Source organism: Psittacula echo (genome assembly GCF_963264785.1).
Source record: "Psittacula echo genome assembly, chromosome: 2".
In the NCBI taxonomy this organism is placed as follows: Eukaryota; Metazoa; Chordata; class Aves; order Psittaciformes; family Psittacidae; genus Psittacula; species Psittacula echo.
In genome coordinates, this window is record NC_137737.1 from 83,015,671 (window position 1) to 83,032,096 (window position 16,426).

At 40.7% G+C, this 16,426-nt stretch overlaps 1 protein-coding gene across 3 annotated transcripts; it reads right to left on the reverse strand.

Annotated features, from left to right (window-relative positions):
* Positions 1–1,701: 1,701 nt before the first annotated feature.
* OTULIN (OTU deubiquitinase with linear linkage specificity) lies at positions 1,702–14,895 on the reverse strand. 3 transcript variants are annotated; one of them, XM_080639495.1, is made up of 8 exons: positions 14,429–14,895; positions 13,753–14,094; positions 11,154–11,221; positions 10,304–10,398; positions 8,476–8,619; positions 6,985–7,110; positions 5,693–5,962; positions 1,702–4,374 (listed from the first exon to the last, which is right to left on the reverse strand). In XM_080639495.1, exons 1-8 carry the CDS (start codon positions 14,815–14,817, stop codon positions 4,180–4,182), a joined length of 1,629 nt encoding a protein of 542 aa, XP_080495621.1. In that variant the 5' UTR covers positions 14,818–14,895; the 3' UTR covers positions 1,702–4,179. The 3 variants fall into 3 exon arrangements, with proteins under 3 accessions (XP_080495621.1, XP_080495622.1, XP_080495623.1); XM_080639496.1 differs by having other exon boundaries at positions 1,703–4,374; positions 13,753–14,090; positions 14,575–14,893; XM_080639497.1 differs by having other exon boundaries at positions 1,703–4,374; positions 14,575–14,801.
* Between the last annotated feature and the right edge of the window lie 1,531 nt (positions 14,896–16,426).

Sequence of the window (16,426 nt, forward strand, 5' to 3'; positions counted from 1 at the left end):
TTCAAAAGACAAGTTCAGGTGACAGAACAGAAACTACTGTTAACTCCTGCTTCCTGGCATGCTGAAAAAAGGAACACAATCCTAAAAAATGCAAGTGCATTCGTGATGCTGTTTATTATAACCTGGCACAGAAGCCAAACTTTGGAAGCAAGAGATGAACCTGCCTGGAAGGGGCAAGAAGCAGGCTGTAACACAAGCTTTTTGAGCTCCAGAGAACCACTCTTTGAGCAAAACACTCAGATCTTCTGCTGTAGAACAGAGGCCAAAAAGCTACACGGCACTTAAAGAAAAATAGTCCACTCAGAGAAACGAGCTCTATAAAGTTTGAGTGAAATGGACAGAATGTACAGGTTTATGACCCATCCTGTATATCCTGCTTGCCCAACATAATTTATTGTTTCTCTTAAACTTTTATGCAAAACTAAAAATCTGGGGCAGAAAACATTCAGAAACCCAAAGAGAGAAGCAGTCCAGCAAGTGCTCCACCTTTAAAGATTAAGCCTGTTACAGTTGCATCCATTAGTGTATGGATGCAGTAAATAAGTCTCTTTCAGCTAGAGGTAACTTCTGTCATCTGAGCACTTGAGGAACAACAGTATAGGCAGTAATAGAAGATTATTATCACATTTATTTGGGAGACCCCACCTGGATTACTGCATCCAGCTCTAGGGCCCCCAGAACAAGAGGTACATGGACCTGCTTGAGAGAGTCCAGAGGAGGGCCATGAAGATGATCAGAGGGCTGGAGCACCACTATTACAGAGACAGGCTGAGAAAGTTGGGGTTGTTCAGCCCGGAGAGGAGAAGGCTCAGGGGAGATCTTAGGGCAGCTTCCAGTACCTAAAGGGGGCCTACAAGAAATCTAGAGAGGGACTTTTTACAAGGACATTTAGAGGCAGGACAAAGGGGAATGGCTTTAAACTGACAGATGGGAGATTTAGATTAGGTATTAGGAAGAAGCTCTTTACTGTGAGGGTGGTGAGGCACTGGCACAGGTTGCCCAGAGAAGCTGTGGCTGCCCCATCCCTGGCAGTGTTCAAGGCCAGGTTGGACAGGGCTTTGAGCAACATGGTCCAGTGGAAGGTGTCCCTGTCTATGGCAGGGGGTTTGGAACTGGATGAGCTTTAAGGTACCTCCTAACCCAAACCAGTTTGGGATTCCATGATTTTAAAAGTTACTCTATTTGCTCTTGGACAACCTGAGGGCCCAACCCCGCTGTTTCTCAGTGCACACACTACCCTTGGCACACCACAGCCTCGCGTTTGTGTCAGGCAGTAAGCGGTCCCAGAAACACTGCTGGCTTCACCCACACGCCTCAGCTACACTTCCACTTGCAGTGGCTGTGGAGGCTCGCAGGCGCCATACCACCTGCCAGCGCCTCACCAGCGCCACCACACGGCGGTGAGGTGCGGAGCTGCGCTGCCCCGGCCGTGCCGTGCCCCGACAGGACAGCCGAGCAGCGGCTGCGCCCTCCCTTCGCCTGCAGCGACACCTGCCGGCCCGCGCCCGCACCCCTCCGCCAAGCCGCGCGAGCACCGAAGGCAGGCGTCGGGGCGGGCTGCCGGTGGAACGGAGCGGTGCGGTTCGCGCGGGGAAACGCGGCACCGCGCCCCGAGAAGGGTGCGTTTGTTTTTCTTACCCCCCTTCTCCCTTCTCTCTCTCCCTTTTTTCTCCCCCCCCCCGTTAAAGATGGCCGGGTGCACAGGTCTAACAAGGACAGTGTCCAAGCAAGCTACCAATACTTGCGGAATTACCTCATTCTAGAAAGGCAAGCGCAGGGAGACACACGGACAGTCCTACCACATTTAGCCTGCAAAATAATAGAATTTCCATCAAATGAGGGGGTTGAGGTTTCGGCAATCAAAAAAAATTACTGGGTTTGCATCAGGCTGAAAGCTTGACACTGATGAGTGTGTGCAGGGGCTGCTTACCTACCACAGCCTCTTGCAGCTGATGTCTGCTGCAAGAGCCCTAATGAAATAGATCCCATCACAGGCCTGGTGGGCAAATGCCTAAAAGAAGAACCCCAAACCACACCATTTCAAAAAGGGGCAAATTGTGCAAACAATCCTCTGGAGGCGGCAGCCGGAGTACATCTCCGGGTGTTTTTCTACCGTTCCATCAACTTAAATAGAAGTCATGAATAGAGGCTATCCTGCCTGCTAGGTACATCCTGCCTTGAACGTACAAATGGCAAGTACATCCAGAAGAGAAGATGATGCAGGGACTGTGCAACAACTGCTATTAAATACTAGCAACACAAGAATTGAGCCCTGTACTCAATGCACAGTGCAAGAGCTCCCTCTCACACCTAAAACAGGATGTATGACCATATCTACCATTCTGGCAAGATACAAGTTTCCACCTTGCTCTTCACCGTCCTTGATGAGTTTGTGACAATAGAGCTGCCACTGCCACACAAAAGTAAATCTGGCCAAGATTTGGTCAAGTTTCGACTCAGCTGTCTGAATGGAGTTACAGTTCTGAAGCCAATACTAATGTCTAAGCTCTGCTACTATGCCTGCTGTGTCACCAGCTCAGCACATCACTCTACCCTCAGCCAGCCATTCCTACACATTACCACACAACTTTGTTGCTCTCCTCCCAGCCTCGCAAGAACCCCTGAACAGTATTGTTTTACATAGGTTATTATGTTTTGCAGCTTTTAAGAAATAACTGACTGGCACAATGATTTCAAAGTTTAAAAACTCAAACATACAAAGCTAGAGAGAAAACCAGCCATAAACCAAGAAACAAAACACTGCCACATAAATTGGCTTATTTTTATTCCCTTGTAGCTCCCAGGAATTTTCAGTAACAGATCAAACTGATTGTTTTGAAAGGCAAAGACAATATGGTTAAGTATAACACCAAACACACAACAGACCTCACAATAAGGTGAGCCTAAAACACATTTTAGAACATAATGAATACACATTTCCATTGTGTAACTACCTTTCACAATAAAAGTTAACAAATTAATTTTAAGTAAAACAAAATAGGAGAATTTGAAGGTTTAACATGCCAGGAAGTTTGCATGTCATTTCCTCCAGAATACATAAATGATAAGTAGTTTTTATCATCTTATCCCTTTTAAAAAAGGCCTTTTAAGAGCAGCCTTTCATCTAAATGAACTTCCACTCTCTTGTTGCAGGAATCACCTGCAGAGCGTATTTACACTTTAAGCTAAAAGGTGACAGTTTTTTGTTGTGTTTTTTAGGTATGTTGGCACTCCCAGCATCTGATATATTCACTATTCAATTCAGAATGTAACGAATAATTCTAAGCAGAAACAGAACCTCCCATATACTCCTCCCAAGAGTGGAGAAGCTGCACCAGAAGTTGACTTCCTTCTACTGCACTCTCCAGACAAACGAGGATTCTGATGTCCTCCACAGCAGCTACCAGCGAGGATTAACATTACAAGAACACTAATATGAAGAGACATGGCAGTTAGCAGGCACCTGCATATCTCCTATCAGCTATCGTACCTGAAGAGGGAATTCTGTGTAGGGTTTGAATTTGTGACCTGCTAACAAACAACTTTTGTACTCCTTTATCATCACCTCTCTTTGCCATGATCCTTTCAATGGGTTGAAAGGGAAGAGCTCTGAATTTTCAGTGTACCAGACAACTAGCTTCTAGGTAAGAGATACCCATGGCAGAAAAACCCCAAAGCATTAGGAAACTTTCAGTAACATCTCTTATAGCATAAACTATGGCAGGAATTAAATTCCAACTGCAAAAGAATTACATTGCTTCCCATGACCCAAGATTTGTACAGATTGTTATCTGTAACCAGGACACTGCCAGCTTTCTTTTCCAGAAATTTCAATTCATCATTATCTCATTATTCAGGGAGCAGGCAGTCAGCTTATGCCTGACCACAGAGCCTCACCTAGCTTTTTAAATGAAGGAAACCTAGACTGTTTGCATTCCTATTCAGAGTAAGCCCTTCAAAAAAAGGATTGCAGAATTTCCTATTTTTACGGGCAACAAAAGCCATACCTGCAAAATTTTTACTCTAAGCTAGTATCTATTAGATATTTTCTTTCAGATGTCAACTTTCAAAACATGGATTTAAAGTTGTTGTGGATTTAATAATGTAGATTTCATTGTCATCCCGTTTCAAAATGGGACTGGAAAACTCAACAAGCGGCATGTGCCAAAAATCACATGTTTATAGCATAGTCTCTTGGCACATTCTGACTGGAATATTATAATGTCTATCATCTTCAGTTATGAGAGTCACCACAGGCCAGTCCTCCTCTGGGTCATTGGGATAAAGTGTGACAAATTCATCAGTACTATATTTATACAGCCGATACACTTGGATGGTATACTGCAGAGCATAAGCAAGGAGAAACATTTCCACCTACATTGGAAAAAAGCAGAAATACAATGTGTAAAATTTTACATATCCTTCACAAGATTTTTCTCATAGAAGTAATAAACTAATACCCATCAGATCTATTTTTTCAAAGGAAACAAAACGAAGAGTGTAGCTCTATTTCATTATCAAGAAATGAAATATTTCATTATCTTTCATTATCAAGATATTTCATTATCTTGATCATATACCTGTAAGACACCATACCTTTAATATGAAGCTCTTCAGACCCAACAGCATAATATGATATTAGTCCTAAAGAAAAGCTACTTTACACAGAGAATCCTGCTTCCCTACTGCCACAAACAGGTGGAAAGACATTCTCTCACATCACTATTCATCCTGTTAATTCACTAAACCAGACAAGAACAAGTTTCAGGCAATGATCCTTTCCCTCTTATAGGCTACTCTGAATTCTCTAGCCAAATAAAAAGCAGATGGAAACTCCTTGTAAAGTCTATTGATATTAGAAGGAATTCAGAAAAAGAAGCTGGAATATAGTCTATCGTCTGCTACAGTGCCAAGTGTATCCCATTACGAATAACAATTTAAAAAGAGTAGCACTGAAATAAATAAATCTAGTCAGCACACACAAACAACATTACTTATTGACTAGAAGTGGCAGCAAAAACGTCAACCAAGAATCGGTTACTTATTTAACAGTAACAGCAACCTGTGTCATGTATACTACAGTTATCAGATTTTTAAGCCAGTAAACAGAAACAAAACATAGTACTTCCATGTTTCTAGTGTCTGCAATTAAGTAGTGAATTTAACTTCAGTACCACACTTGGAACATCCTCAATGGGATTTTTTAAAACAGATATTTCTAAAATCTTTCTGGCTATTCAGCTCATAAATCACTACATTTTAGTTTGTGACTTTTTTTGTAACATGCATACCATTTCTGCAATGTATAAGGCAGTAACTGTGATTAATTTATCAGAATTCACCAAGTTCATGTACTACACACCATCTTCTCTTCATAATTTGAGTATTAGCTTTTATCACAATATTTTTTTAAATAGCTGATGATTGAGACTATGTTACTATTAATAGAATATCATACGTCCAAAGGATGCTACCTAAGTGTAATTTGTGAGACAAAAATAGTGTTTAAAAGGAAGGCCGTTACGTACTGTTACTACAAACTAGTGGTTCTACTATGTTTTTCCAACAAAAGACCAGACAGTACACCATTAAGTTCTGCCAGACCAACAAAAGTTTGGTGATTTCTTAAACTACTTGAAACTAAAATCTCCAAAACCAGGAAAATAATAGTGTAAGAGCAGTTTCTCCTTACTTGTTCGAGGCCTCCACTGTGACCGATATGATTCAAGTGATTATGCATTAACTGACAAGGGTTGCTAGATGTATCCCGTGCAAACAGTAACCATGAGAAGACAGGAACTCTCCTTCCATTTTTATCATCATTGTATAATTCAATGGCAGTGTTGAGCATCAAAAATTTCAGTGCTTCATAAAGACTGTATTCCTCCTCTTCATTTTTAAACAATTTATCACAAGCTTCTTGTTTCTCAGTAGGACCCTTGATTTCACTTATATTCTTCCACTATAAAAAAAAAAAATAACACACAACATCTATCAACAGCAATCACTGTGCAAGAGCTGCAAAAAGCTGCTTGTGAATTGTCAGATGTTCAGCGCAGGCACTCTGAATTTAACTTATGAAAGGGCTCTGTGCATTTTTAAATACCACCAAGAATACTGCCACAGTTGTAGTCCTATCATGGTCAAGTTGAAATAAAGATTAATTCAAACAAAATCAGCTTAAGCAAAGCAAAAGAAGAGGATGCTGGAAATTGTTGCAAGGTGGCAAAACCAATATTGTCATGGGACAATAATCAATAAGGTAATAACCTTTTTTACTTCCTGTTTCATAAATCCTACATCCATCATATTCTTTACATTCCATTTACTCAGAACGCAGTGTTTCACAGCAGCCCTCAAACTGCCTTTAAAACATTCTTAAAAGCCTTTAACAAAAGCGAATATACATACATATTAAGATAGGAACAACTGAAGAGTTTTTACATAGGTTCCAGAGTTTAAAGGGGTTGAAAGATGGGGCTAGGTAATACAGTATGAACACTGAAAGGGCACAATCATTTTCCATTACCCTAGAACAAAAACATGAGCATAGAACAAAACCTACTCCTTTGAAACTACTTCAACATTATTCTGTTGTTTTTCTTCACAATGTCTGTTCTAGGCAGCAACAGCATTACCCATAGTATACATCCTTCCTTCAAATAAATACAAGAAATTGAGGCAAAATGTTATTCTATTACATTTTTGTCTTCATTGAAACCTGTCTAACCAAAAGCTTTATGCAGAGCTGCTTACAGATTCCAGCAGCAGCCTAATGCAAGCAGTGAAATACCAGAAAACTCACACAGATCTACATATTCTTTCCTTGAGGAAATGAAAAACTACCTTTTTTAGTTTTTTTGCAGTATACATGAAGTGACTTTCACTAGTGAAAGCTCTATTATGCTAAATTCACCACATTCAAAAAACTTGGTAATTTTTCTTATTTACAAGTGACCAAGAATAAACAAAAAGTTTCCCAACCTTTTTCCTTAGAAGTATTAAATAGTCTTTAATTTCATCACTGATTTCTCCCATCCTCCTGCTCAGTTTCTGTTTTAGCTGCCATTGCCTGATCCAGTCATACTTGCTCAGCAGATTTTCAGGAAGCTGGAAGTCGAGAGAAGAGAAGGCAGTGTAAGTCAAAAGTCTTGAAAGGAAAAGTCACCAATCTGCACACTTTTATTGATTTTATTTTTTTTAACATTTTGCACCTTAAAAAGATCCCTAAACCATCTGTTCTTCTAAACACGTCACAGTAAGATGGCCATAATTTAAGACAGCTGGCTCTACATAATACTTTCTGGATAATAGCCAAATACTGGTCTATTGCTTTATTTTTAATTAAAATAAAACTCCAGCAGCAGATGACACTGACCATGTTTGAAAGTGTCCTTAAACCAAGAGAAGAAAAGGTTAAAGATGTGATGATATCCACCAGATAATCCAGAACTCTCAGTGGAGTGTAAACTCCTTTGTCCAGAACACGCAAACTGTGTTTTCTTTTCAGGGAACATAATTAAAACACTATGGGACAGGTTTTATTACAAAGAAGAAAACAACTTGGGCATAGTTGATTGACAGATCATACTTTAGCCTTTGAACTGCTTTTTTTATGACACATGCTACATCTGCTCAATTAAGCTTTTACACTTCTCTTGAAGGACATCCTAGCAGTTGCATGTCCAGTTTATCCTCATTTATTAACCCTGGACCGCTAGCCTACACAGAGTCTGCATCAGACATTTATCATTTACACTTCCAGCAGCAGCCTGGACAGCTGGAACCTTACTCCCCTGAAGGGGGGCACTTTTGTGTAGGAAGCTTCTTATATGTTTCCATGTTCACCAATATCATCAAATAGACTTTATTGCCACAAGACAATTTCTGGAATATTCTTCTCCTTTTAGGAAGACACCTCACTTTGTTTATCTATCAATGCTCCATAAGATCTGTTCTTCATATCAGGTTGGAGTTGTTCTTCCACTTATTTTAAGTCACGTTTAAGAAACAGGTAATACACATTCTGGAAAGCTTACAACATCCAATTTGTTAATCTACTTCCTAGAGAAACCATATATGGTACCCAAGAACACATGCAGTAAATTTGAAAACCAGTTGTTTTTTCAAATGTGCTTGGAGTAAGTTGTCTATACTTTTGTTATTGCCAGCTGTATTGTGGAAAATATCTTACTGCCATATTACATGCAGTAAGAAGAACAAGAACGCAAGATGAAAACAAGTTACATTACAGTCAGCACTACAGTTACATTTATACACTATAAACTGGACCTGGACACAATTCCAGGTTGGAAAAGTCACTGTAAATAAATAAAATTTAACATTACTTCTTTGCAATTTAGGGGATACTATGAAGTGAGCACATACAGCATAACAGAGAAATGACATCACAAATTATCAAACAGGTTAGAACCACCGTTCCTTTACTGTCAGAGATCAGAGCTTGACACATACCATAGTAAAATCCTCACTCTGCAGCCAGCTTGGTAACTGGGTAGCTTGGCTTAGCGCCTGGAAAAGAGTTGCTCTGAAAGCACAGTAGTTATCACCTCGCACTCTCCTTATAGATGCAAACTTCTGAGCAACTGCTTCGTATCCCTAGAAGAAAAAAAACACACAATCCAAATAACTCCTCTTCTCCCAGGTAACAAGCACTAGGCCAAGAGGCAATGGCCTCAAGCTGTGCCATGGGAAGTTTAGATTGGATATTAGGAAAAATTACTGCATAGAGAGGGTGATCAGGCATTGGAGCAGGCTGCCCAGGAAGTGGGCTGAAAGTGCTCAAAAACAGTGTAGATGAGGCTCTTGGTGATATGCTTTCATGGTGGTCTTGGCAGTCCTGGGGTAATGGTTGGACTTGATGATCTTAAATGTTTTCTCCAACCTAGTAGATTCTGTGATCATAGAATCATAGAATAGTCAGGGTTGGAAAGGACCTTAAGATCATCTAGTTCCAACCCCCCTGCCATGGGCAGGGACACCCCACACTAAACCATGTCACCCAAGGCCTCATCCAACCTAGTCTTGAACACCGCCAGGGAAGGAGCATTCACAACCTCCCTGGGCAACCCATTCCAGTGCCTCACCACCCTCTCAGTAAAGAATTTCTTCCTTAGATCCAATCTAAACTTCCCCTGTTTAAGTTTGAACCCGTTACCCCTTGTCCCGTCACTACAGTCCCTGATGAAGAGTCCATCCCCAGCATCCTTGTAGGCCCCCTTCAGATACTGGAAGACTGCTATGAGGTCTCCACGCAGCCTTCTCTTCTCCAGGCTGAACAGCCCCAACTTTCTCAGCCTGTCTTCATACGGGAGGTGCTCCAGTCCCCTGATCATCCTCGTGGCCCTCCTCTGGACTTGTTCCAACAGTTCCATGTCCTTTTTATGTTGATGACACCAGAACTGCATGCAATACTCCAAGTGAGGTCTCTACTTACCCAATATATGTCACATGTAGTTTGTTTCTGCCTCAGGAAAAATTTTTGTTTACATTGAAATATCTTGACGCAAGAGGCAGCACATTTGCCCCCTCCCTGCTTTTCCCATTATATACACTTTCAGCAGAAGCATTAGTGCTGAAATGTAACTTGTGCAGCTCAGCATGTCTCTTCAGCTATGCATTTCTATTTCTCTTACTAATCTCTTGAAGGTGATACATGGATATTTCAATTTATGGAAAGTACTTTTAGGTTTACTTGCATACCACTAAACTTTAAAATTGTGTTAAAAAAAAAAAAAAACAACCAAACAAAAACGAAACAAAAAAGCCAACCAACCCTATGCTTTATTTTTTACCATTCTAGTTCAAGACTAATTTAAGAAAACCAGCACAAAGCCTACAAAAAAAGAAAGAATCCAAGAAAAATTAAGAAAACCTGAGCCTATTCATTAAAGTTCGCCATCTTAAAAATCATGCAATTCACCAACTGCAGTTATTTGCCTTCTGCCAAAAAGTTTGGTGATCTGCTCTGCCATTTCAACAGCCCACAAAATTACCATTTTATGGTAATAAACCAGATCTAGAACTTCAATGGAAACCAGTAATGAAGAACAGTACTAGTCAAAACCCTGTGTTATCAACAAGTAGCCTTACTATAAAAACACATTTTGAATGAATATGTACAAAACCATCTTCCAGTCGTCAGCCACTTGTATGACCAGACACTGGAAAACATTGCTATTGCATTGCCTGTTTTAAAGGTTGCTCCTATAGGAAATCACCTACTAAACACACAAACAAAAGCAAAAGGCCCAACAAAATTCAACAAAAAGCAAACTGATACCCTTCTCATCCTTTTTGCTACTGGTGTATTTCCTCTCCATTCTTTTCTGCAATACTCCATGATGTCCATTTCGGGTGCAACACTTAGTTTATAGTCTGTCAAAATAGATTAAGTAACATTAGGAAGAGAACTATGAAACAGAACAACTTAATTTCTAAATGTACTCTCACTTTAAAATAACATTGGTGCACAGGAGACTGGTAGTACTAAGTAATTAATAGTAGCCAAGGAGAAAAAAGCCCGCTTGCTCTGAAAATGACAAGTGAAGAAAAATAATTTTGTTCCTCTGTTCCTCTCTTAACAAAATATTAATTGGCAAAGAGTAGAAATTAGTTAAGTACTCTTCATTTTCTTAGCAATCAGAAAAATATTTTTCAAGGGAGAAAGGTAATAGATCTTTCTGAAGAAGCCAGAACCAACAGTACAAAGAGGAAGTAACTGTTTTCTCTTGGGATCCCATCAGCCTTCATTCCAAAACATATAGCACTAAGGTTATCAAGGGATCCCAGCAACAGATGCTGCTATAATGACTATAGATCAGTAATTTTCAAACACAACACTTATAACGTAGGCTATATGACTGCTCTCCAAAAGATTTACATTCTCTTGTAAAATAATTCTTGAAACATGGGGAAAATATACTAAGACCAACTAGTTTTACATTAAGACCTATCTTTTATGAAATAAACTGCACAATGTATTCAGTCATGATAAGTAACTTCTAGTGCACAGAGACATCTGTGCACAAAAATCCTTGGGAACACAGGTGTCAAAACATCACAAATTAGTGCTACGAATTAGCACACAGAATTGTAATTCTGTATTTGAAACACAAGAAGTTTGAACATACCCGAAAAGCTTGTCCTAGATACTCTCTCTCTCTCTATTTCTTCTGCATCACGATACATGTCCTCCTCACTGCAATAAGAATCAACATATGCCTCATGTAACAGCACAAATCTTAGCCATTTACCTTTCCCCCCATTTTCAACCACCAGTATAATACTTCTTTCTCCAATTTTTTTCAACTCAATTTACTTTCCATCTATTCACCTCCCTCATAGACGACAACTACATTGGTAATGAATCACTGCCTGAACTTCTGCTGGGTGTAAGGAGTACTGAAAGAGTACTAAAGTCCCCTTATATCTGTAATTCTTACAGATAAATTTGTGAAAGACACAAGCCAAGATCCTATTTGCTGAGTGTACAAATACTACAACCTACGTGCGCAACTAAGAATTCATTAATCACCACAGCTTTGTAGCTATACTCCACTGAGGCTGAGCAACCTGCCTAGTAATGAGCACAATACATGACAGAATATCACAATGAAAAGTAGCCAGCTATCTGCAGATGGTTTGAACGTTACAAACTCAAAGACATCAAAAATTCTCACAATCCAAACTGCAGCCTATAGGCTTACTGAAATTCAGGCAAATATTTCCTCCTTGAATAATATGGGCTTTTTTGCTGTCTGAAGAGTCGAATGTCTCCATCTGAGCCTATACACAGAGATTCTTAAGTCAAGTTATGACCATGAGGGAGGAAATGATGGCCTAAAAGGATATTGTTTCTATGCAAAGCCTAGCATTATCAAGAAAATTATCTCAAAGATAGGGTGTGAACATTACTGTTGAGAATGTAGGTTCATGGAGTGTTAAAAAACAAATAATAAACTGCGCATTCCTTTAAACGTGATTCTGACTGGCATGTCACATAATCACCTCTACCAAATAACTAAGACAGGATAAGCAGTTAGAGTGCAAGAAAGGCTTTAATGCAGCCAGCTGGTAATTAATTACTCCCATTAAACTTCAAAGAATACACCAGTAAATCATGGCTCTATATTTCTTTTCATCCAAACCAGCTTACTTAAAAAAAACATAACATTTCTAACCCATTTGCATATATTTCCCTTGAGAAGTATGAAGACAAACATGGGTTAATATCAGGAAACTGTAATCTACTGTGCAGTCATATGAGACTACAGTTTAGTTTTTACTCAAGTTTCAGACCTTTACCTGTCAAACTAGGCTTCCTGGGTGCACAAGCAGCTGCTTGAAATCTGACTCATAACAATACTACATAATATTTAATCAAAAGAGAAACAACAGATGCAGTAGAAATTAAGCACATGACTTCATAAAAAGAGTACTGCATGCTGAGAAATACAATCATAGAAATACTTATCCCAAGTCCTTATCCTTGTTACAGTGTGCCACTGGATAAACCCCAATTTGCATGTATAATCTCATTTCTTAGCAGAGATTAAGGTTGATTAAAGTTTGTGAAGAATATCAGGAATAATTAGTGACCTTGAAAACGCTATGAAATAAACCCAAACTCCTCAGTATTCAACAACAGCAATCTCTAGCCTAACTTATCTATAAGCTAAGTATTTAAAATATAAAATAACAAAGTCCCTCTCTGAGCATGAACAAACCTGCTTCTACAAGAGACCCCACAGGAGGTGGCATGGCAGGGGGAAGCCTTACTTAAGGATACATCCTCAAATATATTTAGGTTATAAGGCACAAAAAGTGCTCAACTCAGTAAACTAACAAGGTTAGTTGAGAAAGAAGCTTGGTGTAGAGCAAGCAGTGTCATGTTCCTCTCCAGTATTACCTCATCTTCTTTCTGGGAGCTTACAAAAGAGAACCTGTAGATCCAGAACCTGACAGATCAACATCCAGCATAACAAAGTACTGCAATTTAACTAAGTTGTTTTGAAATCAAGGTGCAATCCATCTGCCCAGACACTCTCATTTCAGAGCTGAAAGTGCATCTTAACATTGTTCTAGCAAAGTACATAGTTAAGTAAATCTGTGGAAGCAAGAACATGGAAACTTAAGCCTTTTCCCATTAATCTTTACATTAATATTTAACAAAGTGAAAATAAAACAGCAGACGGAAAACAGTAATTAAATGAAAGCATGCATGCACAAAAGAAAAAAAATATATATAGTGCATAGTGTTGTGTGCAAACACTTAGATTGTTGAACTAGTAAATCAGATTCTGCTGAACCAAAGATACCAAGGAAAAAAAGATTATACACGATATTTTACTTAAGAGTATCTTGGTATTTGCTTTTTGAAAACAAACAATAAAAAAACCTGTTGCACCACCAGAAAAAAAAAAAAAAACACACCTAAACCTAATAGTCTGAGATGACAGCAAGCACAACTAAGCTGGACAGAAGGGAAAGGTCTATGGGCAAAATATAGTTTTATATATTTGCCCTAAATACCCTTAGATGGGGAAAGAAGATTAATAAACTATAAAAATAAGGTGGCCTTCATAGTTCAAGATCTGACATTCAGACCTATTTCACTAACCCTCTAACACACATGAAATTTTCCCAAGAAATTAATTTTCATGAACCAAAAGTACCCCTCCCTTTCTACAGAAAAGCTGCTGATATACATACATTAAAAATAACCCTCACCTGTCCTCAGATGACTCCACTGCTGAGCAATTACTAGACATAGGTAGATATAGTTCACAGTTTCTAAATGCATCGTGATCTGTCACAAGAGGTTTAATAATTTCTGTCTTCTCAGGTCTCTCAGTACTTCTGTATACATAGCCCTTTCTTAACTCCGATAGAGATTGCTCTTCATGGTAAGCAACTGCTTTTGTTGAATCAAGCTCATTAGAAGGAACACGAACACTCACTTCTTTTTCACGCTTCATCAGCTGTGTGGCAACACTCGCTCTTTTCAGTGTTTGTTCTGCACCCACAGGAAGGCCGGCTGGTTCTGTCATACACCCTTGAAAATTATCCTGGCTTTGAAGAATGAAAAAATATATGAAGAGTACCTCTGATAAAGAACAAGAGTACATGCTTTCAGAATATTATATCCTGAGAACTCAGAGAGTACTTAAATTATTCAAAACCGGGAACAAAAAACCAGAACCACAAAAACACAGCACCCAGGCTATTTCCAAACTCATCTCTTTGGCAAGCCACTATATAGATATGGTCACCTCACTCTTTAACACTCACTATATACACCTTAAAACCCTACAACACGGTACCATTAAAAGCCTCCGACCTACCACAAACCTTTCCTTCCCATTCATCACTGTCCTTTCGCGCTAGAGCCCTGCTAGGTACCAACCTGTCCCACAGAGAAAAGCTTGAAAGAGAGTTGTAGCCCTTTCTCCACTCCCCACTCCAATCCCTCGAGAAGGACAAGCCAGATCTTGCAGAGCAAACCACCAACAGCACCGCCACAACGCGCAGGGCAGCTGAAGCCTCCCTCACCTTCCCGCTACCCTCCGTTCGCCCCGACACCGCTCGCCGGGGCCGTGTGGGGCAGGCAGCGTTCCGCCGCCCGCCCGCCGCTCGCCGCTCATGCCGGGGCTCGCTGAGGAAGAGGCCCCGCTCAGCGCGCAACACGCTCATCGCCGAGGAAGCGCTGAAGGACAGAGCAGCAAGCCCGCCCCGCAGCAGCTTCCCGCTTGCTTCCACGTCGCGGCCACCGAGCACCCTCGGCATGTGCGTCATCACGCCGGAAGTAACGTTTCTACGTGCCCGCTCTTCCTTCCTCCCCTCTGCGCAGCAGCTGTCATGCCCAGGCGCAGCACGGCGGGGCCCAGCCTCCAGCGCATGCGCGTTGGTGTCGAAGGAAGCCAATGTTGCTCCTGTCTCTACGGCTATGGGCGTGTGGGCCTAGCGTGGGGAGGGCGGACGAGACCAATGCCGGGCGGTGGGGGGGAGAAGAGGCACGTGACTTTGGCTGGCGCTGAGCCTGCTACTCTCGGACTCGCCGCAATGGCCGCCCGGAGCAGCAGCGTTGGGGCGATACACGCCTGTGGGAGCGGCGCGGGGCCGCCGAGACTGCGGGGGAGCTGGGCGGGACCGACCCCGCTTCCCTGTGAGCGCCGCAGCCGATGTACGGCTTAGTGAGGAGCACCGGACAGGCTAGAAACGCACAGAGAGAATAAATGCTAAACCTTTTGAAATTACGTACTATGCAGAATTAAGCATACTCAATGCTATTAAAAATTAAATGCTGAGAACAGCAAAATTAGGAAAGATGTAATGTGGTAGAAAAATGACCACTGAAATCTGAGCATTTTGGAGGGTGTTCACCTTGAAATTGAGCCAGAAAACGGAAAAGTGTTTGTCTTTCTGGCATTTTGCTCGTAAGACTTACGTTTTCTCTGAGCAACACCAGTGATGCTAGGACTGGGGGGAAATAACTACAAATATGCTCATCCCAGAGGATGAGAATTAATAAGGGTAAGTAATTTGCAACATCCTAAAATTTTGAAGTCACATAAAACTGGACAGTTTTGTAAAATCTCTTTGAACAACTGTGTGGTGGACAGGTTTGTCTCAGAATGCACTCTTGTTTCACATTGGCTGTTAAAGAATTATTGGTGATCAAACAGCTAGTCCACTTGAAATATACCAAACTATTGGCCATGTTCCTCTAATTAAAATAATTCAGTATGAGTAGCATTTAATAATCATTACAATTGCGTGCTTTTTAAGATTAGGTTCTTTCTTTGTTACCCTTTTGCCTTTCTCAGCAAGTTTATGGGAGAGATGTACTGGGTGGCCATTTCACAACCCTTCAGAGAACTACAGAGCAGAGTGATTATATTTAAAGTTTTAAACTTTAAAGTTGCAACCTAGACCTAATTCTTCCTGATGAGCAAAGTAGTGTGCAACAAAATGACACTGTAAAATACATGAGCTGTACCTGAATTATGAAATTCCATTTGCAGATTCTATGCTTGCTGTCTTTAGAACTGATTCCTTGTAACAGAAAGCTCTTAAATAGCAAATTGTATTTCCTTTCTCAAGAATTACTAGATGAAAACCATGCTATGGTGTCAGATAGGCACTGAAGCAGGTGAAAGAAGCCTGCGGCTTCATCACGCCTTAAAGCAAGGGGATGTCAGCTTGAATTACATGAGGAGTATGTGCTTTGCTAGGCTTGAGCACCTTAGTTAAGCGAATCTTCTGAGTTCAATAACTTAAAGAAGGTAGATTAGATTAGATATGAGGAAGAAGCTCTTTACTGTGAGGGTGGTGAGGCACTGGCACAGGTTGCCCAGAGAAGCCATGGCTGCCCCATCCCTGGCAGTGTTCAAGGCCAGGCTGG